Source organism: Caretta caretta, chromosome 8, assembly GCF_965140235.1.
Source record: "Caretta caretta isolate rCarCar2 chromosome 8, rCarCar1.hap1, whole genome shotgun sequence".
Classification (NCBI taxonomy): Eukaryota; Metazoa; Chordata; order Testudines; family Cheloniidae; genus Caretta; species Caretta caretta.
The window spans coordinates 31,357,928-31,385,047 of NC_134213.1; the positions used below are offsets into that span (position 1 = coordinate 31,357,928).

The 27,120-nt window shown below is 42.0% G+C and overlaps 1 protein-coding gene across 1 annotated transcript in view; it reads left to right on the plus strand.

The window, feature by feature from the left end:
• Positions 1–22,295, plus strand: part of DOCK2 (dedicator of cytokinesis 2) — a 488,728-nt gene extending 466,433 nt beyond the window's left edge. Inside the window, exons 46-52 of the mRNA XM_048861500.2 lie at positions 835–918; positions 5,151–5,288; positions 10,332–10,459; positions 13,261–13,435; positions 16,773–16,893; positions 19,800–19,945; positions 21,391–22,295. Coding sequence (XP_048717457.1) covers positions 835–918; positions 5,151–5,288; positions 10,332–10,459; positions 13,261–13,435; positions 16,773–16,893; positions 19,800–19,945; positions 21,391–21,465 — 867 coding nt within the window. The 3' untranslated portion in view covers positions 21,466–22,295. The remainder of the gene's footprint in view (positions 1–834; positions 919–5,150; positions 5,289–10,331; positions 10,460–13,260; positions 13,436–16,772; positions 16,894–19,799; positions 19,946–21,390) is intronic.
• The last annotated feature ends 4,825 nt before the right edge of the window (positions 22,296–27,120 follow it).

Consider the following 27,120-nt stretch of genomic DNA (forward strand, 5'->3'; position numbering starts at 1 on the left):
GGCCATCTAGTCCGGTATCCGGTCTTTATCTTCATATGTTCCCAAGCAATCCAAATCTTTCTGTCCAAACCTATAAATGTCCTGGAAGGTGTCTAAATCATTTAAAAAAAGACATTCATCTGCATGATATTCACCAGACGTGCAGTGAGGCAATCTGTCGTAATACAGTTGCTTGTTGACTTACTACCTTTACTTTGGGCTGAGAAAGAGGTGCTGTGATACATAAAGGGTGTGTGTGGGAGGGGGGGGGGAGTAGCTCCCTTTGAACAGACCAAGAGGGATTTTACAGCTAGCTGGCTGCCTGGCTGTCCATCAAAGGGAATTTCCCCCCTCCCCCATGTATCACAGGTGCTGTGAGTAATGGCTCAAGTTATGAATTGCATTGGTATTGGTTTGTGTCCTATAGCAGCAGGTGGAAAAGTTTAACTCTTATCTAACTGATCATCCAGGAGGTGCACTTATGTTAGCTAAACAACAACAAAAAGGTACTATTCATTGATGGATAAATTATAGCACTCCAAATACTTCGTACCCCTAACTAAAGTAAATGTTAGTTAAAAAACTTGAAAACAAGAGGTTGGCTTTTCAGGATGGTGGTCCTGAGCTCCAATGCGTTAAATGGACACTGAAAATATTTGAACAAATAAAAATGCCCTTTCATCCTCAATTCATTTATTAATAAAGTATCACCACAAGTGGCTGCTCTCAAGGAAAACAGATGTCTTATCATTCGATTAGAGATAGAGTTCTATCGTGATCAGTGACTCACACTGGAGAAAGCATTGATCCCTTTTCATGTTAAAAGGGACTGAATGATTTATATGCCCCTCACAGGCTTTCTTCACCGATGAGTATTCCAAAGACCATCCAGAGGATCAAGAAAAGCTGAACAGACTCAAAGACCTGATTGCTTGGCAGGTAATGCCATACTGGCCGCAATTTTCTGAGGTTTACCTAGTTATTCCTTTTTTCCATTTATCAGTTTTCTTTCCATTGGGATAGTGTAATGTGACTTAAATGGTTCTGTCATTTAAGTCACGTTTGTATTTATGTGTTTCCCTCTCCTGCTTTTTTAAAAGGGGGAAAAAATCAACATTATAGCTAGAAACTAACAGATCGGCTCGGTGCTACATTACCAAAGATTTTTAAAATGGGTTCCTACTAAAATGTTACCTTTACCCTGTGATAAATCTCCTGTCTTGGGGACATGTGGGATTGCAGAGAGGAGGGAAGAGAGGCATTAATTTGAATCTATTCAGGCAAAAATTCTCTCTCAAACACAAAAGGAGGCTTATACCACTTGGCAAATGTTCACATATATAACTGGAAATCTACTTTATTGACAAACTTACTGAGATGCTGGATCAAATTATACAGCCAAGAGTTGTTATCTTCTGGAATGGAGTGGTGCAGATAAAACTTTGTAGGGGGTCTAGAGAGAGCCCCCTCTCTATTTTTGTAAGATAACTGACATTTTTGTGAGGTTTGATCCATTCCAAATTGAATACATTTCCTGCTGCAGAGTACTTTTTTTATTTTGAGACGTCACTGCAGGGACTGGTTAGCAGTGTCCGGAGAGGGGTGGGTGAAACACCACCAGACTCTGAGAAATCACCTGACAACCTCAATACAGTTTGAGGGCAGAGCTTTAACAATAGGTCACAGAGATATCCACTCCAGCACATCTCTGGAATTGTTTGCCCAAAATTCACACAAAAGGAGCTACCCTTATTGCTACTGAGTAAGATCTTAAGCTCTAGCAAACATCCCTGGAGACAAAACTCAGAGTGTAAGAAGACCATAGGGGGCTTCACAGGTTGATGAGAGAAGGGGAACCTATAAATGTTAGAAAACAGTTCATCTTCATTTTTAGCTTCCTCACACATTTTAAACGTTCATTGTTTGTCACTTTTTTTTTTGAGTCAAAAACATCAGTGGAATTTTTTGTTGCTTCGGGGCCATGAAGTACATACCCCATATCACGTGCATGACTGCTGCTGCACATCCTTGTGCAACACTCAGCTCCACAAACAGAATAGAGGAGTGGTAGTCAATACTTTATAAGGTTGATCACTCTAGAGAAAAGCCAGAATATTTTACCTGCGCCAGCTACATTCCAGCTCTTTCTTTCTTATTTTTAAAGTGTGCTTTGATAAGCTACCCAACCTGCGGCTTCCCCTTGTTCTCAAAGAATAAAACACATCTACTGTAGATAGTGTCACAAAGGCAACATCAGTTTTGATGAGATTCAAGGGAAAATAGCTCTCTTTATTGTCCTAAACTATTTGGTGCTACAGTAGAGGAGAAAAAAAGCAACCATGACTTCAGGAAATATCAGAGCTATTTTTATGATCTTGTCAAAACAGTTAATGCCGCTACAACACTGTATCTGATACACAGAGTGACTGTGGGATAGAAAAGTTTCATTTTAAATTTCTCTGCCAATCTATAACCACCGCTATTTGTGAACACCTCCCCTCCCTGCTCTGAAATGTTAACAACTTGAATGAAAAGAAATATACTATATTTGCTATGAACAGAATAGGCATAAAAATAATTACATTAAGTTCATGCGCAATATTAAAATATGCTAGTGATTCTTAAATGTCTCAAACCCTACCACTGTGTCCTTTTTCCCCCTCAAGTGGATGGCTGGGAAATATTATTCATTAGACTGGAATCCTCTCACCAGTAATGTGTGACTCTAGATTTCTTTTGATATGTCCTGTATATCCCTCTTTCTGCTATAGAGCCTGCCATATATTTCCCATCACTGTAGTATCAGAACAGCTCACATGTATTCGTGAAATGTGATTCACAACACCCCTGTGAGGAAGGGAAGCATTATCTTCATTGGACAGATAAGGAGGCAGCAAGCCTTGACTATCTGTTCCTGTCTTTAACCACAAATGGAGCTTCCAAATAAGTTTCCTCCACTGCATCTTGTTGAATTTTATTTGCTCTGGTTTTCGGGCTTGCCGTAACTGATGGTCACCAAATTTCACAGTTTTGTCTCCTGGATACCCCACACCCTTATCTGCACAGTGCTCTCCCTTATTGACAGTCTGAAACACTTAATGGATGCCCCAGATTGCACTACAACATTGCAGCTTTTGTGGTTTGTCTTGAATTTAATACAATGTCCTTAGGCCCCAGAACTGTGATTCAGACACTTCCCATTAGTCCCCCAGGAGAAGATCAGCAGATTGGCTATAACAGAGGTACTTCTAAGAGCAGGCTGAGAATGAACTTCCATAAAATATGAGATCAATAAGGATTTTTTATATATATATGTTAATGCTATTTACAGGGTCATAACACAATACATGAAACTAGAAAATATAAGTGGATAATGCAAAAAAAAAAAAGCATTATTTAGAACTAGCTATAAGGTTTTTGCTGCATTACCAAAAGATTATTTGCACTAGGATATTTAAAAGTATAGTGAATAAATCTCACAAATAGCCTTCTTAAAGAACTTAGGAGCAAGTAGGTGCCCTCACAGTTGGGGAGAAGAGTGGGCTAGTTTACTATTGTTTATACATAGGGGCCTACCAAGTTCATGATCCATTTTGGTCAATTTCATGGTTAAAGGATAACCATAATAAATGTCATGATTTCAGCTATTTAAATCTGAAATTTCACGGTGCTGTAATTGTAGGGGTCTGGCCCAAAAGGGAGTTGTAGGGAGGTCACAAGGTTATTGTAGAGGGGGCTTGTGGTACTGCTATCTTTACTTCTGTGCTGCTGCTGGCCGCGGTGCTGCCTTCAGAACTGAGCAGCTGGAGAACGGCAGCTGCTGGGCGGAACCCAGCTTCGAAGGCAGAACCGCCCCCAGCAGCAGCACAGAAGTAAGGGATGACATGGTATAGTACTTCCACCCTTACTTATGCACTGCTGCTGGCAGGGTGCTTCTTTCAGAACTGGGCGCCCGGCCAAGAGCTGCTGCTCTCTGGCCGCCCAGCTCTGAAGGCAGCACAGAAGTAAGGTTAGAAATACCGCAATCCCCTTAAAATAACCTTGCAACCTCTCCTGCAACTCCCTTTTAGGTCAGGACCCCTAACTCGAGAAATGCTGGTCTCCCCCGTGAAATCTGTATAGTATTGGGTAAAAGCACAGAAAAGACGAGATTTTACAGTGGGAGAGACCAGATTCCATGGTCTATGACGTGTTTTTCATGGCCGTAAATTTGGTAGGGCCCTATTTATACAGTACCCAAAAGTGTGCCAGGCACTTTACAAAACAACTAGAGATAAGAGATACAGTCCCTACCCTGGAGATCATATAGTCTAATGTAAGAGTGTAACAAAGGCAGTGGGGAGGCAGAGGAGAAGGATCATAGTAATAATATGATTGCTTCATTCTGAGCACATTTAGGTAGTATATTTATGTATTTATTTTCTGGTAAAGTAACTTGCTATGTGTTGCGACACAGAATTTAAGGGATTTCATGTGGGATTTAAATGAAGAGAGGATGTTGTCTTGGTGAACTGGGATGGAGAGACCCCCTTGCTAACCTGTTTATCTCTGAGAGAATGGCTGCCTGCACCTCTCTTCGTCTAACTGAATAGGTAGACTTAAGATCTCCTGGCTTAAATCACTGGCAGTCCCAAAGAAAGAGAACGATGGATTTCCAAGAAAAGTCAGGACTTGGAAGCTGGGAGTGTGACAGCCATTTGGATCTTTGTCCTCCCAACCTTTCTGTCTACACTCAGCCATCAAGAAATGGCAAGTGCCTTTGTTAGCAGATGGATTAGTATTTGAGATAACCAAATCTCTCTTTGACAAGTCATATGAGTGCAGAGAATTGAACTCTCAATGCTGTTTCTGTGAGCAGAACCAGGGATTTTCTCAGATTCTTTCACAGGGTGTATCCAAATCTCAGAATATGAAAAAGAACAAAACCCTCCATCACCATGAAGAAGCCCACTCAGGCAGCCTGCTCCAAAAGTTTACACAGCAAGCTGGCTTTTCAGAAGCCTTCTCCAATTTGCAGCAAGCTGCCTATCTGCTTCTCCCAGTTTCTGGAGCTGACAAATATATTACAAGTCTCAGTAATGGTTTTGCAGTTGACTTGGAAAATTCTGTAAATGGAGGGAGGGGGGCTTGGCAGATCCAGTTTAATGTTCTTTCTTTTCATTTTATTCAAGATACCTTTCCTCGGGGCTGGAATTAAGATTCATGAAAAGAGGGTTTCTGATAACCTTCGTCCTTTCCATGACCGTATGGAGGAGTGTTTCAAGCACTTAAAGATCAAAGTAGAAAAACAATATGGAGTCAGAGAATTGGTAAGGCTCTCTATTTCTTTCTTTCCTCTCTGCTGCACTTTCCCTTTGTTTAGTGTATGCCCTGTACTTTTCCTGTAAGCAAAAGTGCCTCCTGCATATTGGTTACTTAGGGTGGTCCTGTGATCTGAAGGCACCATGATATGAATCTTGCAGTCACAGTAGTTTGTTAGTTCCCTGATGCATCAAACATCCCCCATTCTGAGATTTGGAACCCTTCCCTATCTCTGTTAAACTTGCATTTCTTTTTCACATTATAAAGAAACAAGCCATGACACATTTTTTTCTCTTTGGAATATTTTTTTAGTAGCTCTGAGCTTTGATCCACACTTGATGTCCATAGATAGCTCCCTGCACTTGTCTGATTCCAACCATGTGACTCTACTTCTATTCCCAGATAATCCTGGGAGCAAAACAAGTCTAAATATCTGAACATTAGTTCAGTTGTTTGTTGGTGTCAGAAATTAGACCCCTATCATTTGGGGATTGAAATTTTGCTGCTCCTGCTATACATTTATTTTTTAATTTTTACATGTTGATTCAGTTGTTATACTGGAAAAAAACCTAGTGAGGCAAACTTCTCCCCTACAGCCTGGCTATCATCCTATGGTATAATCCTGAATAACGCCAATTCCAGCCATTTATGTCAATATTGTTCCTATAATTCAGTCCACTGGAGACAGACTCACAATGTGGAAAGAGATGCAACCCAATGTCCACAATCTAGCCAAATGTTGAAGCCTTCAACAGCCATTTGGATCAACTTTTGTAAAAGTAAAAAGCAACCTATGTATGATTTTTATTTGACAAGAGCAAGAATAGAATGTACTGTTCTTGTGATTAACCCTCTTCTTCTCCACACCAAGATTTCCTTTCCAAGCCTTCCATGGTTTGACAGAATTCCCATGGCCTACACAGTATACAGTTATGACAGTTCCCGGGATGCCCAGCACTGAGAGTCAGTTATTTCCCCCTGCCTCCATTGAGAGAGATACTTGGTTGTGCTTAACTGGGTGTCAGCTCCCTGGCCCATCCAGTCTGTTAGTCCACAGGAGATTGTTAGGGTGGCTATGCCAGCTTTACTTTGCCTTGCAGGTTAACAATAGGTGCACCCCTGTCCCTGAGCCCCTTTGAAACATCTCCCTGTAATGTTCAGCCCCTTATCCACTGAATACTCACAATGATACCAGATATGTGGTCTGCGAGGGAACAGTATACCCACCAACTTGAACTTATCAACCCAGGGTCAGCTCCTTAAATAATACCACAGCACTGAGATATGTTTATAGTGAAAACAATCATAAGTTCAGTATCAAGACTTAAGAGATAGTGAGTAATGATAATGCAGACAGAAAGGTTACATAGAAAACAAAATCACAACACGTTTTCTAGAGACTAAACTTTCAGTCTAAGTTCAGCTCAACCAAAATGTCCTTTTCCAGCATTTCCAGCCAAGACTGGTTGGGATCCCCTTTTCATGAATGTAAACGCTACCATTTACTTTCTAGGTGCAGGATAAAGGGATGTCTTTTTACCTTCCCCTTAAATCCCCCAAAGATCATTGTCTGTCCCCAGAGACAGGACTACCCTGTCATTCATTCTCTAGTGGCTTGTCTCTGTTGATTTTGTATGTAAATAGAGCTTCCATTTTGTTGGCTTACAATGCTTAATCTACATATGAACTGAGATAGGTGAAAATACATAGTTTGTCAATCCTGCCTTGATCCAGACTTTTAGGAACATATTTTCATTATACATACATAAGTTTTTACATAGTATCTGTACATACATTTCATAGCCATATTAACGATCAGCTGAACATGGCTTTCATTTAAGATCGTACATGATACTCAGGTGGACCAGAATGTACATGCCAGGATCAGAATATTCTTGTAATCCCCTTTATCCAGTTGGCATTGAGAGGTTCTTGGGGTCACAACAGTGTAATATGAAATGTGATGATTGATAAACCAATTTATTTATCTAATTTAATCTCTGAGATTTATGATCAGTGTCCAAGGGGGCCTGAAATAGCTCCTTAGATGCACATCTCCCCCTTACTCATTCTGGGCTCCCTTCCTGAGCTGAGGTTCAGCATGTTTCAAAACAATGCGATGTGCTGTTACAAAATACAGTTCTATTCAAAGTTACGCAATGCAGCAAAGCACATTATTTTATTACTGCTCAGGAAGTTTCTCATAAATTAAAAAAGTTGGTGGATAGCAGTATTTCATCCATTTTATCCCATACAGAAAAGCCAGTTAATTTGAAATGGAGCACCATTTCAGTTTCATCATCCCTAATTCTCTTTCAGGTTGCTAATGCGAGCTTTTTCTATTTAAAAGGTGGCTTCACCCATTGTGTGTTATCACAGTACTCTGGGAGCTCACAGGATGAGAGGCAATTCTCACTGCACATAAACTGTGAAAAGTGTTTGAAAATAAACTTTGGAACTATAAATGGATTTTCTGATCCTCTGGCTAGAGGAAGCTGTCTTAGTGAAAAGCAACAGCATCAGAAGCCAACAGTCGGGGAGTCTAGCATATGAGATTATACGCCAGTTTCCAAACAGATTTAACATTATCTGAACAATCAGAAGAAGAACTTTATTATGTAATTAGCAAACATGGTGGGTCCTCGGATTTATTTTTAAAGTTATGATTGTGTTATTAAAGCAGGATGGAAAGTAGTTCACAATGGGTATGTGCTGGGAAATGCTTCTCAACCTGTGCCATTACAATGATGTGCTAAATGGGAAATGTTCACGCTTACGAAACTCACTTGAGGCAATATTTCAGCTGAAAAAGAGGAGGGCACGTCTGAACACACAGTTTGATTGTGAATCCTTGGACCCAACCCTCAAGAATGGGAGCAGACACTGCTGTTTAGATCTATGTTGGGAACTGGCCAAGAAACATGGACTTTGCTGCTACCTACCAGCATGAGGGACCAGAAAGGAGGAAGTCAAAGTCACTGCCATGGAAATAATCCCATCACGAACTGATAGCTTGCTGCAGCATGAGCACAAAGAAGAATGATGAGCGGCCAATAGGCAGTTCAATTTCCCCATTGCATTGACCAATCTTGTCTGATAAGAGAGACTTGGAGTCATGCCCCCCCCCTGTCATCTCAGGCCCTGTCATTTACATGATTTAAATAATGGAAATGGATGGAGCAACCACTATGACCACAGCAAATCAAGGTGACCAGATCTGATCTCATCTGGCCAGCCTGTCATGCTGCACCTGTTTTCAACCTGCAGTTTACAAGGAGAGGAATCTCAGCCAGTCAACATGAAAACATCGGGGCGGGGGGGGGGGGGGGGCGGGGAAGAGAAGCTTAAACGTAGAGAGGAGGCAGCATCCAGGCTTGGGACTAGAGAAATAGTTTGGAGTGAGGATTGGTCAGAATTAGTTGATGAAACAATACAAATGCTTCCCTGCATCATGTCTGACTCTAGCCAGAGCCAAAACCCCTTTTTTCATTGTGTGTGTGTCTCAAATATAAAACAGTTTCAATTCTCCTGACCACTTATTCTCACTCTACCACTTAGTTTGAGAGTTCTAAGACTGGGATCATACCCAGAGAGAGTAAACAAAATCAAGGTAATGAGGTTACTCTTCTTAGTTAATGAACTGTTTCATAGAATCATAGAATATCAGGGTTGGAAGGGACCTCAGAAGGTCATCTAGTCCAACCCCCTGCTCAAAGCAGGACCAATCCCCAATTAAATCATCCCAGCCAGGGCTTTGTCAAGCCTGACCTTAAAAACTTCTAAGGAAGGAGATTCTACCACCTCCCTAGGTAATGCATTCCAGTGTTTCACCACCCTCCTAGTGAAGAAGTTTTTCCTAATATCCAACCTAAACCTCGCCCACTGCAACTTGAGACCATTACTCCTTGTCCTGTCCTCTTCTACCACTGAGAATAGTCTAGAACCATCCTCTCTAGAACCACCTCTCAGGTAGTTGAAAGCAGTTATCAAATCCCCCCTCATTCTTCTCTTCTGCAGACTAAACAATCCCAGTTCCCTCAGCCTCTCCTCACAAGTCATGTGTTCCAGACCCCTAATCATTTTTGTTGCCCTTCGCTGGACTCTCTCCAATTTATCCACATCCTTCTTGTTGTGTGGGGCCCAAAACTGGACACAGTACTCCAGATGAGGCCTCACCAATGTCGAATAGAGGAGAACGATCACGTCCCTTGATCTGCTCTCTATGCCCCTACTTATACATCCCAAAATGCCATTGGCCTTCTTGGCAACAAGGGCACACTGCTAACTCATATCCAGCTTCTCGTCCACTGTCACCCCTAGGTCCTTTTCCGCAGAACTGCTGCCTAGCCATTCGGTCCCTAGTCTGTAGCTGTGCATTGGGTTCTTTCGTCCTAAGTGCACTTATCCTTATTGAACCTCATCAGATTTCTTTTGGCCCAATCCTCCAATTTGTCTAGGTCCCTCTGTATCCTATCCCTGCCCTCCAGCGTATCATCTGCAAATTTGCTGAGAATGCAATCCACACCATCCTTCAGATATTTATGAAGATATTGAACAAAACCGGCCCCAGGACCGACCCCTGGGCACTCCACTTCACACCGGCTGCCAACTAGACATGGAGCCATTGATCACTACTCATTGAGCCCGACAATCTAGCCAACTTTCTACCCACCTTATAGTGCATTCATCCAGCCCGTACTTCTTTAACTTGCTGACAAGAATACTGTGGGAGACCGTGTCAAAAGCTTTGCTAAAGTCAAGAAACAATACATCCACTGCTTTCCCTTCATCCACAGAACTAGTAATCTCATCATAGAAGGCGATTAGATTAGTCAGGCATGACCTTCCCTTGGTGAATCCATGCTGACTGTTCCTGATCACTTTCCTCTCATGTAAGTGCTTCAGGATTGATTCCTTGAGGACCTGCAAGGTTGGTTTCCTCCAAATCCACTCCAAGAACATCTGTGCCATCCTCCAAACCTGGTGAGGAGACATAAAGTGTGCATCACAAAGACTGTTCATGGTATATTTTTCTCTTTTCTGTCCTATAGCCGGATTTCGATGACAAGAGAGTAGGTCGGCCGAGGTCAATGCTGAGATCTTATCGCCAGATGTCAGTTATTTCACTGGCTTCCATGAATTCAGACTGTAGCACTCCAGTCAAAATGGCCTCAGAAAAGTAAGTCGTTAATATCACACTAAATGCTGCCACCACCACATCTTGTTTTCATCCAGTTACATATGATCAAGCATAAGACTGCAGCCAAACCAGTCAGATCAATAGCAACTACTTAATATATGTCAGCATCATCTTTGTATTGAAGCCAGGGCTACTCCAGATGCTGAGCTGTACTATTTCACATAATGTGCCGTCTGTTAGGGGGAAAGACATAATATACTCTAGAAAGCCCATCTGAGATGAAGATGAGAATGAGAATTTTATATGCACTTACATGGTTTTTGAATATCATTACACAAATATTTAACAGCTGAGGGTGTTATTTTATTCGTAAATTCTGTTTGAAAAATGTTTGTAAGCTTGATTTACATTTTTGTTTGTAGCGCCTCCCCTGAGTTGTGGCCCCCTCCATTTACTTTCCCCCTCTTCTCACATGGGTTGGGCACTGAGTTCTTTTTCTGGTGCCTAATGTCTCCTCACTGTGCCAGGCACAGAAGTTCTGTCTCTTGAGGAAATCAATACAGCTAGCTGGCAAAGGGTGTATAGCCCATTATAAAAGGGGTAATAAAGTACACAAACTGAAACCACAGCAAAAGAGTTACATCCCCAAAATAATGGCATAACAAAGGGTGACTTCATTGGGATAGGAAAATAGGATCTGGGGAAAGAAAGACTTACAGTTAACTAATAAGTATTAGACATTAATAAATAAACAAGTCTCCCACCTCACAACACTGATCACTTATCCTAGCCACCAGTTCCATCCCTGGCATGTGGCACGCTGTGTTTGAGTCCTAAAACAGAGCGTTGTATCACTGTAATTGTTAGCCAGCATAAACAAAGGGTCCTCTTACTATCTCTTCATTCCTGGGTGGGGCAGAGTTATCTTCTGGCTTTCATCAGGCTCCCTGGTCTGAAATACTGTGAGGGTCTTGGTTGGCTCTCGATAGCCAGTGCCAGGTTGGATCTCCCTCTCTGCTGGATGCTGGTCACTGCAGTGCTGGAACTCCCTGACCCATACCGCTAGATCTCACAGCAGTGCAAAGAACCCCTTTTGTGGGGAGTGGGAATTTAGCAAGGTACTCCCTGTCTCTGATCTGTCTGATTCATTTTCCAAAACAGAAACTGAACTGTCTCCCTGAGTCAGGCTGTCCCCTAGTTGGGGGTTCTGCGATCCAGCCAGTGGATTGCTTGTCCAGATCACCCTATGCAAAAGCTTCCCTATTGGCCTCAACAGGAGTTTCTACTTCCTCCTTTCCCAATCCGTGACTCTACACATGCTGGGAAATGGTGTCAGAGGGCTCTGGTGACTATTATAGTTGTTGTCCTTTTGGGCGGGACCCAGTCCCGGTTGACAAATTTGGGGATGCTCTAAAAACAGCTGTTTGGACAGTGGAGTTGCTCCAGTCCAAGCTGCAACTTCAAAGTGCTCTCTACACGGCTATTTCTAGAGTGCTAGCGTGAACCTTGCTAGCCCAAGTCTATCAACCCAGACTGAGACGCTTGTGTCCACACACTTTGCAGACATACTCTTGGAGGCGGAGTGTAGAGCTCCAGAAGCTGCCCAACTCCAAGTTGTAGGTACATGTGGGAAGGGAAGGTTTTACAAATGGTCAGATAGGAGATGAGGCTTCTTTAGTAAAACCTCTCATCTTACGAGAAAAACTCTTACCCCATCATGCTTCCTTGAGTGTAGTTCTTGTCTAGTTTCTCTCTCAGACTTTGAGTTGAGCCTAAGATGAGAACTAGTCCATACCTGCTGCCAGTTTCAGATCTCTTTGTATATTATTCTAACCTTTGAGCTTTGAATAGGTTATTGGTTACACATTGTCACTATATTACATTGTTTGGTTTTAAAAAACAAAACTAAGCGACCAAACAAAAAAACACAACCACCCGGAGAATATTGTCAGAACTCAAAAATGCATCTGTTTAAAAGACACCTTTGCTTCTTGCATGCACATTTCCCAATTTAGAGTTTAACCCTAAAAGACTTAATTAAAAATAACCATAATATTATTTCCTGTAATAATAAAAGAAAGTAATAATACCTGTTAGCAACTGTGTGTCAGCCGTTCAATAGCACTTTACCTTGCTTTCTCTGTTTGCAAACACTGATTCAGAAGTCACACACTTAATCTAAGGAAGGTACATTTTTGTACCAGAGTTCAAGAGGGAACGTTTAAGTCCACCTATTATTTCACATGCTGTTTCTTTAAATGAAATGTGGCCAATATTTCAACTGTAAACATGTCTTGGTTGTGACTGTTGCCACCGCATTCACCCTCCTAAAATTGTAGGGGAGTTCAGCTCATCACCACGTACCTGGTCACTCTGCACTGGAATGAAGAAATTTATCCCAGAAGCTAGAGGGGATGTGTTTACATCTTGAGGCATGAGAAGGGATGGCAATACTCCTGTCCTAAAGTGCCCAGCCACCAGAGCAACATATTTAAACATGTAAAATACACCATGTGATGTTAGCTCTGTCCCTATATAATTTAGGTGCCCTAGAGCTAATTCTGCAATAAAAATTATGAAGTGCTCATTTTAGATTAATATTTAACAATCTCTCTGACATTGACATTTTGATGCCTACTGTAAGGCACATGTTAGTAGACAGTTGCCAGCTAGAACACAGTACTGTGCTCTCATTTGACAGTGATCAGCAGTACAGTTCAGAAAGTCAGAACAAAGGATGAGCATGACTGCATTTGTGTCTCACAGGAAACCACCTGAGACCTTCGGTGGCCTTTATAATGTAATGGAGCATGTTTTGTTTCTATTTCTATTTTCTACAGCTTTGAACTGGAAGTAGCACCACGAAAACCAACCAAATCAGAGTCAGAAGAAAATGTCCTGCAGATAAGCACTCAACCTGAGGTTAAGTTGAGAAGATCCAGGAAGAGAACAAAAAGAAGCAGCGTGGTATTTGCAGATGAAAAAACAGCACCTGAGCTTTCCGATATGAAATGTGTAGGTTACCAGCCTAGAATGCTTTCTAATAATCCCCAAATCGTGGATGACATTTTCAGCATATGTCTTTAAGACATTGTGCACCTCCTGGAAGTTAAAATAAACAACAAGTTTTATTAAAGGCCACTCAGAGCCAGTGTTGTGAAATACTCATCACTTTGCCAGAAAAGAAAACCTGCGAGAGACTGAGGGCCAGATCCTCAGCTAGTGTAAATCAGTGTCTCCCTACTGATTTCACACCAGCTAAGGATCTGTCTGTGAAATTCCAGACTTTTGATGCCTGGCCAGCTGAAGATCGTATGCTTGGTGTGGGGGGTTAAAATAGCATTCCTGGGGAGAAGCGAGTGGTTGTATGGCCCTGATGGTACCACTCTTCCAGAGGGGATTATGTCAGAAGTGATGAACCCTGCACATTTTGTACCTTGTGCCAGAACATGCAGCTGCTGGGAAATGGCAAGTTTGCAAACTGTTCCTTAAATGGTGCCAAATTTGAGCATATAGGCATTGGTTTTTCTCTTGTCCTATATATCATCTGAGTACCTTTTTCAGACTAATAGATCATCAGAATGACTTATATGACTTACGCAGTTTTTATAAGATCACCTTCAGGAGCCAAATGTTTTTGAGTGTAAAAAGAGGCAATTTAAAAGCAAAAAACTCTTGAAGGTTTAGCTACAGAAGCCCTGTCTAAATACAAGTGGTAGGCAATCACTGAGCTGAACAAGGAGGTCAGAGCATATGTCATTTGATCAAAAATCTTTTGGAAGAATCGTTAAAGACAAGTGGAATTATTTGCCCTTATGGATAAAGCTGTTTAAGATCCCTTTCAGAGACCATAGCCTAATTCATTGCTGCTGTCACGGCTCTGACTAATGGAGCCCAACTAGGGATGAATTTGTTTTACATGTGCACTTAAAAATGATGAACACCTAAGTTTTAAAATCAATTAATTAAGAATTGTTTCCTTCTTTATTCATTTGCTGGAAGCCAAGTTCTGTGTTTTGGCACACTGATGATATCACTAGCATTACACACTGTGCACTGCGGACGAGGACGTGCCACACTATAAAGGTGTAAACTGGGCATTTTGGCTTCAGCTTCGTTAACTGGAGAGACATAAATAATACAGAGATAACCACGAATAGCCACCCCTCTGACCATAAGCCACACCTTGAATCTTATCACATGTAGCATTATAGACCTCCCTGATGGCTGAGTTTGGCTCTCATGCATATACAATCCTGGTGGACAGAGATACAGAAGTCAGGATATGACCTAGCCTCACACAAAGAGGTCTGGTCTAGACTGCACAGCTAGGTGCACGTAAGGCAGCTTGTGTTGACCTAATTATGTCAGCGTACACACTACAGCCTTGTCACGCTGATGTAAGTGTGCTACTACACCGACACGATAACTCCATGAGAGACATAGTGCTTATGTCGGTCTAGTTAGCGCAACAGGGTGTCTGTGTAGACACTGCGTTACTTACATCATTTCTGGAGCTGTGAAATTGACAAGAAAGCTGGGCAGCTAGAGCTCCCCACTCCCAGCTGGGCTGCTGACTGGAGGCTTCCCGCTCAGGGAGCTGAGAAGCCTCGGGGGCAGCTCCCAGCTCCTGGTGGGAAGCTGAGAACCCTGGCTCTCAGCCCCCCTGGCTGCCCCTCTTCAGTCGGTGGAAGAGCTGTTGGTGAGGATGTGCACCAAGTAATTACAGAAGTAATTACTGTGGTGGCTGAAATTTGACCTAACATAGGTTCTCTTAGAGCTGTAGTATAGACATGGCCAGAGAGAAGCCTTTGTCCATAGTATTCAAGTGTTTTTAATCCCACTTTGAATGGCACTGCTTTGCTGAAAACTGTTTTTAGTAATGGTTCGGTGTCCCAATGTACCTGATGCTCTGGAGCCAGCTCTAGGCCCACTGTGAACAACCTTTACCATGGGTTTCGCTGTCCTTTGGCATTAGCATGCCTCTATTTCCCAGCCACTTAGCTTGAGTCTCAATAACAGTTTCCGCCCCCTCCCTCCATCCCCCCCCACACACATAAAATATGTCAAATTTGGCCATACAAAATTAGTATTTCTGTTCACACAAAGAATGCACAGCTGTGAACTTGAAGAAAATCAGGTATAAGCAAAATCTGTACAAAAAGATGACAGCATGTAAATTTTTATTTTTTACGGAAAGAATTAAAAACTCAATTGCTTAGTGCCAAAAACAAAAGCTGGAAGCATTGCTTCTTGCACCAAAGTTAACAATCCCTGGTAATGCTTCCTCCAAAACTTGGCTAAGTAGGCAATGTTTCCGACTAGGAGCAACAAGGGAGCGCTTTAAAACAGCAGCAGCTGTTAAAAATAGGACAAAAATATTCTGGTTTTGTTGCATGGGAAATAGCAAAAGTATTTGCAGCAGAAACAGAGAACCTTTATAATTGTAGTCTTGGTAGATGCAAAGCTTTTCAGTGCACCATCAGTTTCGGTAATATAAACAGACTGTTTATTTGGCAGGCAAAAGGAAATTGCCTTTTTTCTATTTTCTTTAAGGACTGGTCTGGGTGAGGGATGCATTTCCATTTTTAGACCTAACATTTTAATGCTCTTTCACTTCAGAATTATGATCTTGAGAAGAGAGAACTTTATAGCAGGACAGCAAGTTTTAAAAGAAAAAAAAATATCTACAGCTACAGTGTCTTCCCCTCAATAAACTGCAAACTGTAAAGAAGTGGTCACTGCTCATCGGTGAAGGAATAATTCATCCAGTGCAAAGAGTCTGTTTTTTGTATGAAAAAGTGGACCTTTTGTAAAATACATATGTTTTTGACTCAAGTTATAAAAGCGGCATGTCTCTTCTAGCACCTAAACTGACAGCATTAACGCTGTAGGGAAACCAGTTCTTCACAGTCTCATTTTACTTTCCGATCCACAGTCTGGGTTGATGACAATATTACTCTATATGTGGTAGGAACACTATCACACAATCCTAGATAGCCTACAAAGTATTGTCTTGTCAGTTTTAGAGGTTTAGGGGTCTTCTCAGTCTATGGAATAAGCAGATTCTCTTACTATAAATCAGCTCCAGAACATTTGCTTAGGAAGTTGTACCTTTCAAGTCTCCGAGGGCCAAATTCTGTTACTTTTGATCACTTTGAGTAGTATCTTACTTCACGAATAATCCCACTGAAATCACTGTAATAAGGCATTATTCACTGTGAGTAAAGGTAACAGAACCAGGCCATGGTTGTCTCTCTCATATAAATTGTTAATTTTGCTTAACTCACTACTATTCGTTATATCTGCGTTAAACACTGATGGTAAAAATTTTGCATTTGTTAATATATAGCTGTCAAGGAAATACGAGTTTATGAGCGACACCAACCTCTCTGAACATCTGGTAGCACCTCAGAAAACATCTGTTCTCAAGCAAATGAGCTTTGCCAGTCGTTCTATGCCAACTATACCAGGTAAGATAATTATAGTAAGAGAAAAGGAGTACTTGTGGCACCTTAGAGACTAACCAATTTATTTGAGCATGAGCTTTCGTGAGCTACAGCTAACTTCATCACGAAATTATGAGCTCACGAAAGCTCATGCTCAAATAAATTGGTTAGTCTCTAAGGTGCCACAAGTACTCCTTTTCTTTTTGCGAATACAGACTAACACGGCTGTTCCTCTGAAACCTATAGTAAGAGAATTAGAGTGCTGCACTCTTTGCCTGCTTTTCATTTAGATTTAAAAAAAAAAAACGTGAGTTTTTTGTTCTTCATGCTGTGGAAGAATTTGGATTTTAGGAAGCGTTTAGGGTTGAAATAGAGTTGACGAGGACAACACTTAAATGCTATGCCATGGTGATACAGGCCTTAAAACAGGATAACTCACGCATTATGCTGATGAGGTATTATGTAAATTCTGGGAAATTTAACAACTACAATGTAAAGTATTGCTTTGAAAAATCCTCAGGGGCCCAGCCTCCCCTCAGATAAGGAAAATGCCTCCTCATATTCAATACTAATCTAACTCGCCCAGATTATTCCTGTTGTTGTATTTAAATGGTGTAACAGAAAAAGTCTCGGAGGCCATAACTCCATCTATGGCATCACAGGGGAATTACCTCAGGCTGAATCTGGAATAAGTCCATTGGCTAAAAAAAATTCAGTGCAGAACCACAGATTTCTTATTAAATTACCATCTGACTGCACCATAAAGGGCTGCAGGCTAAACACTGACTAGCATTAGTTCCTCTTTCCCTGCACAGCAGCACAATAAGGAACCAAACCTCCAAGAAACCTTGTCTTCCAGGGCTCCCATGGAGCCAAGGTCCATTGACTTTCCCAGCCGTGTATGCCCTTATTTATGGAAAGGAGACATTTCCACAGTGTGTCCAAGAGCAGAATGCGGCAGGAATCAAAAAGGCATGAAAGGATTGCTCTGTCCCCTGCTTTTGAGGCGAAAAAGGCCAATGGTTGAGATCAGTAATTGTGCCCAATGGAGATGCAGCATCTCACAGATGGGGAAAGATGTGTGTGTCTGTGCAGGGGCCCCAACGTGAATATTGCCCAGCCCCCTGCTATTGACATCTGATGTGAGATTCCCTGAGGGAAACAGCCAGTGACAGCCTGGCCGTGGAAGAGTGTCTTTCTGGTAGTTGTGTGGCAGGTGAGACCGACAGCCAGCAGTTTTATGAGCAGGGTACCATCGCAGTACTGTGAAGTCCTATAGTAATGGAGAGCCAGAGCAGGCCCTGCTAAAGTTGCCACCTCTGAGGGAGTCAGCAGGAAGGGAGGGAACAGACACCCATGTCTATTCTTTGAAATAGGTAGGCAGAAGATGCAAAGAAAAGCCCCTTCAGCCAAAATTTTCCTGTAGGGAGGGGAAAATAAATGTATCCGTCACACAGGGGAATTAGAAGGGCTGGGAGAACAGCAGAGCTTCACTGTCTGTGAAAACTAACCATGGGCCTTTGCTCTCCTGCTGCAGGGGAGGACTGTTGCTAGACATGCTCTTCCCTGCAAGGGGTGGCCCTTTGGACCATCACTCTGGTGAGGAGAGGGGCAAGGGGGGCTGTGCTCCCAGCAGCATTGATTTACTTATTAATCCTGGCCATTAGGGCTGGGCCACTACCAACTCCAACCGTCACATGCAATGCGAGGGTCAGAGAGAACAAGTGCAGTCACGCACAGCGCATAATTCTGGCTGCCTAGTGAAGAATATCCCCTTCTGGTAAAGCTGGGTGAAAACTTGAATGAAATAGGTCCTAATGCTATTTTAAAAAACAATCTGCAATGCTCACTTCCTTTGGACTGTCTTCCCCATTGTTTATTTTTCATGTTGATCAGATTTGTTCACAGCAGAGGTGAACACTGCTCCCACCAGCGTCTGACTGTACCTTCCACTTCACACATGTTTGTGTGGCTGGCTACATAGAGGTGACAGGACCCTCTGGATGGCTAAGCCCTTATCCTGACAGGTGCCCAGGAGAGCTGGTTGGAAAAAAGCCAGTTATTTTGGGGGAAAATGTCTTTAAAAAAAAAATCAGGCTGTTTCCTTCCAAATTTCCTGCAAACGTTTTTTTCAACAAAAGGCCAAAACTAAAAACAGGTTTTTGTTTTTCAAAAATAGTTTCTAGTTAATGCTGGCATTTCTACCCCCCGTTTTCAAATCCTGTACAGAACTCGTCTAAATAACACAGTGGTCGAACAGACTCGCTCTCCCATTGCTGCTGCCTCCGGTGGAGCTCAACCAGTGGTAGCAATGGTGGGAAGTTTCTCTGGAGTAAAGATGAGTGTAAACAAGCTCTTCTTACTCAGCAGTTTACAGTGTACACTCTGCCCCCTCATCTCTTTGCTTGAAGAGGTAGATGTGCTGGGTATGATTAATGCAGATGTGTTAGTTTATTTAGCCCATGAGCAGACCTTGGGCTATTGATAGATGCAATATTTTCCTAAAATAAAGCCTAGCCTTTTCCCAGTAATACTAATGCCTATTTAAAATATACCCACAGGAGGAACTTGCCTTCTGCCTGGGTAAGTAATTTAGAATAGCGACTCTCAGTCTTCTTCCATTTGTACCAGGGCAAATCAGGCGGGACTCAGCCGCAAGCAATGGAGTTACAAAAATCAATAGAGAATCAGTTTTAGTGAAAGCAGATTCAGGCCCAGTGACTGTTCTGTATACAGTTTAAATGTAACTGTAACCAAACCCAGCCCCAGGCAAGCTAGTTTCTCCCTATGCTGCATTGCAAGAGTCATGATTAGACTAAAACATCTTACCTTTCCTTTGGAATTGTAAGAATTCATGATTGTAAGCTCTGCCTTGTGTCGCACTTTGTATAACTCTTTCTTAACAACCAATCATTTGTTTCTCTTTCAAGGGTTAACTCTGTCAGTAGTCTGCACCCCAGCTCCTGACGAAACAAATGCATCACAAAGGCTAAGCCAGCAAATTTTTCCCTCTACTTCAGAGGGAGATAAGAAGACCATTAAAAAAAAGAGAGTGAACCAGTTCTTTAAAACAAAAGTAAGTGTTGTGTATGTACGCGTGTAAAAAGGAGGACGGATCGCTTTACTAAAAAAACCCCAAAAATGCATTGGTATAAAAAAAAAGCCCAAATAAACTCCAAGTGTGAAAGTAAAATGTAACACAGGGTTTTAAAAGCAAGAGGCCTCTGTGGAACAGAAACTTACCCGAAGTTTTATTTTCTCTTACTTAATTTTCTGATATCCATACATTTTCCAGGCTAAAGGGGGAGTGAGAGATGCAGTTCTCTAGCCATACCACAAGAGGTCTCATTTGATCTACAGCTTTTTTCTAGTCTGATTTATGCAACATCCTAATGGCAAAACAATTACCTGTTGAATTTTTAAACTTAAATTGGGCAGCTGGCTCATAGCATCACAATAGTTGCTAATAGCCTGTAGTGCAAAGTATGTTACCGTACACAGGATGGGTCAAAATCTGTCCTCAGATACATGCCCATCTGAAGGTAGAATTTGTCTCACAGTAAAATCAGCTGAGCTCCCTGAAGCAATTTGTGCTCAAACCCCTATTGATTTGGACAGTTTTGAACAATTAAAAAAAAAAAAAAAAACCTCACAGAATTTGGCCCAATGTCAGTTAACAACAAATAGTTTATATCTTATATACTAAGATCGGAAGTGTCTAAATTTGCCTTGAAAATGCAATGTGCCCTGTAAAGGAGTCCTACAGGTGTCAGAAGGTTGTATTTGATAGAGGTGCCAGAAGTCAGTGATATTCTTAGTGAAGGAGCATTCTGTGACATCCATAATATTTTACACCCATCAGCTCTCTGCTGATACTTTACAAAGAGTGTGTGTGTTGCACTGATTTCATTTCCATCCTTTTGTCCCTACCGTGCTTTAAAAAGGAAAAGCTTTTACTTTAAAAAGCTTGCTGTTTTCTGGGAAAGTAATACAGCATTGGAGAAACCTGTGTTTAAATGTTTTCTAGCTTATTTCTTCCTGATAGGAGGGAGAGTAAAATAACTTAATTTGGAGTCTCTGGGGTTTTGTTGATATTACATTTGTCTCACAAAGGCAGTGAACTGTACATGTGAATCAGCTTTACATTGTGGTTTCACCCAAAGTGAGAAGGACAACAAACAAACGAACCCTGTTTACAAGCCCAGGCAGGACTTAAAAAAAGTTTAGAGCTCCATCCTACAATGACTTAGTCATGTCTGTAACTCGGGGATCACTCACATGGGTAAGGTTATGCATAAGGCTTTGCACTATTAGGGCCTTATTAAAAAGAAAAACCTTCAGGATTTGGCCCATGATTTTTCTTCTGACTTTAATGTGACATTGTGCCACTGCTGAAGCAGGCAATGATGAAAACCAGATTAAAGAGACAAGCTGTACATGTATACATACTGTACATGCATACAATGGGGTCCAAGCAAAACTGCCTTTTAACATATGGCATTCTCTTCCTCTTTTATGCAGCGTATGTCCAAACCACCTGAAGATGGAAAGCACTCCGGAGAGCGCCATTCTGAATCCTTATCCACCGAGCTGTGAATTCTTTCACTTACAAAACAAATCAAAAAACCCAAAGGGAGAGACTGTTTTTGAGCATTCGCTATTGAAGAGAATGGCATTGACATAGTATTTGGATGATAGAGAATATACATTCAAGTGTAATTCACACCAAAGGCTCTGTATAATTAATTCATTTGTAATATGTATGTTAGGAGAAACTGAAAACACATGTGATCATGGAACCTGCTGCAGTATATTAAAAGATGTGCATTAAAAATACTACAGTGATCCTCTTTATTACAGAAGTAAAAGACAAGGTGTGCTCAGTCGGGGTGCAATTCACTCCAGTGGAGAGAGCTGCTTGTGGGTCCTCTACATGGGTGAATCATAGGGCTTGTCTACGCTACAGGATATGTTGGTATAACTTATGTCGCTTAGGGGTGAGAATAAGCCACTCTCCTGAGCAACGTAAGTTACACTAACCTAAGTGCTGCCGTGGACAGCTCTATGTTGGTGGGAGAAGTTCTCCCACCGACATAGCTGCTGCCTCTCATGGTAGGTACAGCTGTGCCTCTGTAGCCCTTCTAGTGTAGACAAGCCTTTACTTTTTTTTAATAGAAGGCCTCAAAGATTCAGTCCAATCCTACTCAAAGCACATGGAAGTTGCACCATTTATGTCCATGGGAGCAGGATCTGACCCTTCCTGCAACACCATATGCTTGAGGGTTTTTTCCAGAATGACCTATCTGTTTTGTATTGAAAACATTCCCCAAAGTTTATACACACACGTGAGTTTACGTCAGATCTGACTGTATGGTATAAGCAAAGCTGTATTTTCTGCTGTTCAGCAATAAAATGTTAAAGGTTTATTTTATTTGCCTTGAATGTTTCTGACGGGAATCTCTCCAAATGGCCTAGTATAATATGTGTTAATAGTTTCTTACTGACAACAGCAGGAACTCTGCAACTCCAAGTCCCATTCTTTCCAAATGTAATTGATTTTCTGCCTCTGACACTCATGCGATAGAGTTCAAAGATGATTCTTTGTTGCAATGAAACTAGCCTGCAGTGCAGTTCAGCATCGCGCTATCTTATTATTACCTGTTTTTTAAAGGGAAATGCAGTTGTCTCAAACACAGAATAAATTAGGCTGCTTAAAAGTTTTTTCCATAAACTTCTCTTATGAAATTTTCATTTTCCTCTATTATTGTTCCTATTTGTTCCACACAACTATCTAGGAAGGTGTGTGCTGATTAAATAAAATGTGTATGTGGGATGGGATAGGGGGAACCCACCCTTGCCATGGTTTTGGTTTGTTATAGGTAAGGGGGAAAATCACTCAATCACTCCTTGCTTACTGCAAAACTCAGTGGAAGGACTCCCTTATTTTTTAAAACCACTTTATTATGTAAACACTTACATGCAGCATGAATAAATTATCTAATGAATATAGCCTCTTTCTGACACAAGTTGTCAGTGAGAAACTCTTTTCTCAAATATATTCATTATTGAAATAATGAACATTTGGATTATGTGAGAATTCTCCAATATTTGCTGTTTGTGCTAACAGTCCTGCAAGTAAAACCATCACAGACAGCAAAACCAAAAGGCTGCCAGCCGTAGCCAATTCATTCTTTATCAGCAAGAGTATTTGCAGTATAGTTTAGCTGTGTTTGCCTAGCTCTACCGTAAAGAGCTACCGTACAGCACTGTATCTGAGTGAGGGACAAAGAGAGGGAACAGAATGTTCCCAAAAAGAACCAATTCACTCTAATGGGCTGCTCTGTGTATGTGTGTGAAAGAGAGGGAAGAACGAATAGGAAGGTGAAAAGAGTAGGGTACGTATTTGAACATCATCCTAGCTTAAGGCATTACTTGTTTTTTTCGTTTTATGCTCTGTGAAGATGAATTAAATAAACACTGATGGGATAAATGCAGCTTTTGGCACACAGGTATTCATTTTAGTGTCCATTGCCACAACGTAAATAACATCTTTAAAAGCAAAATTCTGGGGTTTTTTGGGGTGGCGGGGAGGGGTTATTGAGCATCCGTAGATACCAGTTAACAGGACACTGCCTTTGCTCATTGTCTTGCAGTGTATGTTAGTGTTTGTTCTCAAAGGGCCTCCTGAGGTAAGGCTGCAGCTCTTTCACCTAAGAAAAGCTGGGTATGAGAGCTTTAATTAAATCAATAACTAGGTAGGCTATCACAAAACCACTGTGATTTAAAAGGAAAAAAATCAGAAATTTGCAGAAGAGCTGAGGGGAATGGAAGAGACTAGAAACAAATAGCCTAGGCAGGTTTGGAGCCGGATGGAGTTTGGGGTTCCACTGAGTGTTTAGTGAGAAGTGCAAGATTCTGGTTAGGCTTTGGTTTAGGGTTAGTGTATTCACCTACATTTGGGTTATTGAGGATTACGTACTCTGTGTATCATATGACTTTTAAAAACAAACTCTGTATTTATCTAAGCACTATACCCAGATGTACAGACACTCTTCTCTCAACCTATGTATTACATAAGTTTTTTAACATTAGCTTTAATAAAAATTTTAATTTGGTTTAGGGGTGTGGCATTCAGCTTGAACTTCAGTAGGGTTGGGAATGGGTTTAGGCCAGGATTCAGTTGTAGTTCAAGGCTGCTAAGCATTTGGTTTAATTTTAGATGGATTGTAGTATTATGCAGTTTTGACACAGAAGAGCATAAATGTCCCAATTGTCCAGTTTCACAGATTTTTGCCATCTTTGCCGAACAGGCCTTGGATTTTGGCTCTGTCTCAGGCCTAAAATCATTGGGGTTCAGCTCTGAGTGCTGGTTGAAGGACACTAACCAACGTGAACTAAGTCACAGCTAACTGGAATTGTAAAGGTATGCTGCATTTTGGAAATGAAGTTTCAGCCATACATAAGTATACAGACATAACAGAGACACCTAACATTTAGTACAAGTAAATGACATGGTGCGAACAATAGGGGACATCCTGGGATAAGTGTGGCCATCTGGCAACTGCTATTTTAAAATGTAAATCAGTACTGATTAGTGCCATTCCCGTCACAGGCAAAATGAGCCTCTAGCATATTGTGCTGGGGAAAATTCACTCAAAGTCCAAGTCACTGGGCTTTATGAGGTGAAGTGCAGAGAGTTTGCGGAGCAGAAATCCACCCCTGACTTGGGCCAGACTGCAAAGCTGTTATTCTAGTGGAATAGCATGGCAGCTACCTTCTCTTTTCCTCACTCCTTAGAACAATGGAGCCCGTAGCCTCTTCCCCAGTCCCTCACCCCAAATACAACCCCACCATGAGTCTTAAATGGAGTACATTGGCCATCTGCACTTGGTGGATTTTCACCCCAGTAGACATTTAAAATTTTTCTTTTTCTAAACAGTACCAATTTGGCATTCATAGAGTTTAGGGCCAGAAGGGCCTACCAGGTCATCCAGTCCGACCATACAACATCACCCAGCACCCCCACACTAAACCCAACAACAGAAATTAGACCAAAGTATTTCAGCCTCTCAAGAGGCTAGACTGTGGTGTCATGGGGCTGGAGAAAGTAGGAAGGATCGAGGTCCCTGCAACAGCAGGGAAAATGTTTGAGATATACACACAGATGATCTTGGAAAGTGACCATACCCTCTCACTGCAGAGGAAGGCAAAAAAAACACCCAAAGGTCACTGCCAGATGGAGGTGGGGGGAAGTGCCTTCCTGGCCCCCATATATGGCAATCAGACTCTGAGCATGTGAGCAAAAACCAGCAAACCAAGCACCTGAGGGAGACTGCTCAGTGCCACCTCTGAGCACTGGCCCTCCCTGTCCAACATCCCATCTCCAGCTGTAGCCATCCCTGATGCTTCAGAGGAAGCATATAAAAAAAAAATCCCTCCAGAATACATGGGGGAGCGGAATAGATTCCTTCCTGCCCTGTGCTGATGGGGAGCTGAAATCCTAAAGCATGAGTTTCAGGAAAATAAGATGTAAACCACATAATCCTGAGGGCTATTGAGCCCTGCCCCACCACCACCACACGCAACCCTGACATACAGCTGCACTCATAAATCTGCCAGCTCTCTCTCAAAGTTGTTTGCCCCCACAACTCCTATTGGGAGACAGTTCCAGAACTTTACCCCTCTGATCATTAAAGCCCTTCTTTGAATTTCCAGTCTGAATTTCTTCATGGCCAGTTTACATCGGGTTTTTTGTGCCAGCATTGTTGTCTATCTTAAATAGCTCTTCACCCTCCCTAGTAGTTACCTTCTCCCACTAATGTAGCTACAGAGAGCAATAATATCCCCTCTCAGCCTTCTTTTTGCTAGGCTAAACAAGCCAAGCTCGCCAGTCTGCCAGTAACTTTGGTGACAAAATAAAGCAGCTCTGTATACAGTGTTAGCAGATTTTCCTGCACCCATTCCTAATACAATTCATGAACTGTAATTAAAGCAGGGTATAAGGCTTGAAGTGCCTGCAATATGGTCTAGCAGGGCTCTTGCATGTTTACTCTGATTGGCCAAGTAATCAGGCTGCATATTGGGTATTATGTAGAGAACAGACCCTCCCCCGCCCCACTAGACTCAACAGAAGGGAATAGTCCTCTGCCTTTCCAGTGTTGTACTTTGTAACACAGAGGCAAGTACATGCCCACAAGTGCCGATACAAGCAGGTTGACAGTGAAGAAGCTGGGCAACCTGCTTTAATCCAGATGTCAGCAATGAGAAAAAACAGTGAGGTGGAGGTTTTGTCACCAATTGCTGCAGCCAGGACCCCTCTTTAGTGCTCGTAGGCATCACTGTTAAAATTGGCTGGTGAGCAGGTTCCAAGCTGAGCTGGCAAGAGCCAATGAGCCTGCCTGGACTCTGGGTCTAGTTTTTGGGAAAACAAGGAACGAATAGACAGTTGAATGCTTTTGTGTCGTATTACAAAAGCGCTTGAAATGCTACCAATGGAATCAACACGCTGTACTGGGATTCAAAGGCTGTGCCCCTTTCCCCTACTTGAGTTTGCATTTGCAGGTTTTCCTGTGCTGCCTGAATTGGCTCTTGCTGGAGATAAGGGACCAAATCCTGCCATTTGAAATCAGTCAAAGCTGCATGTGTGCCCCCAAAGGTCAGGTGTAACCTCATCCCTCCTCTTAGGGGCTGATGAAAAGAACTGCTAGTAGCAGGACAGATTCTCTCCTGTCTGTGCCTCTGACCTTTGTTGCCCTCTTAGTTCAGGTGTGCTGGCCCTTTCCCCTCTCCAACCTTTCTCTGTTAAGCTGCCTTTTCTCTTTCCTGCTGGTTTGCTTATTTAACCCCATAGTCTTTTCCCTGTTTTCTCAGTCCCTCTTTTTTCTTTTTAATTCGTAGTAAATTTATGATAGAAAAAAAGGGCAGAAAACAGGGAAAAGACCCTGGGGGAGGTGGGGTGCAATTTAGGTTGTCAGCTGTTTGGGGCAGGAAGTGTTTCTTTGCTGTGTGTTTGCACCATGCTGAGCACAATGTGGCCCTGATCTCGGTTGTGCCCAGCACTGTGCAAACACAAAGCTCTCCCCTCCCAAATATCCAACCACTTTACTGGACAGGACAAGGGAGGAGATGTGGGGAGGAGGAGCATTATTACTCTTCTTTGACAGATGTGGAACTGAGGCAAAAATGATTGTGAGTTGCCCAAGATCATGCAGGGAGCAGTCTGTAGCAGATCCAGCAATTGAACCCTAAACT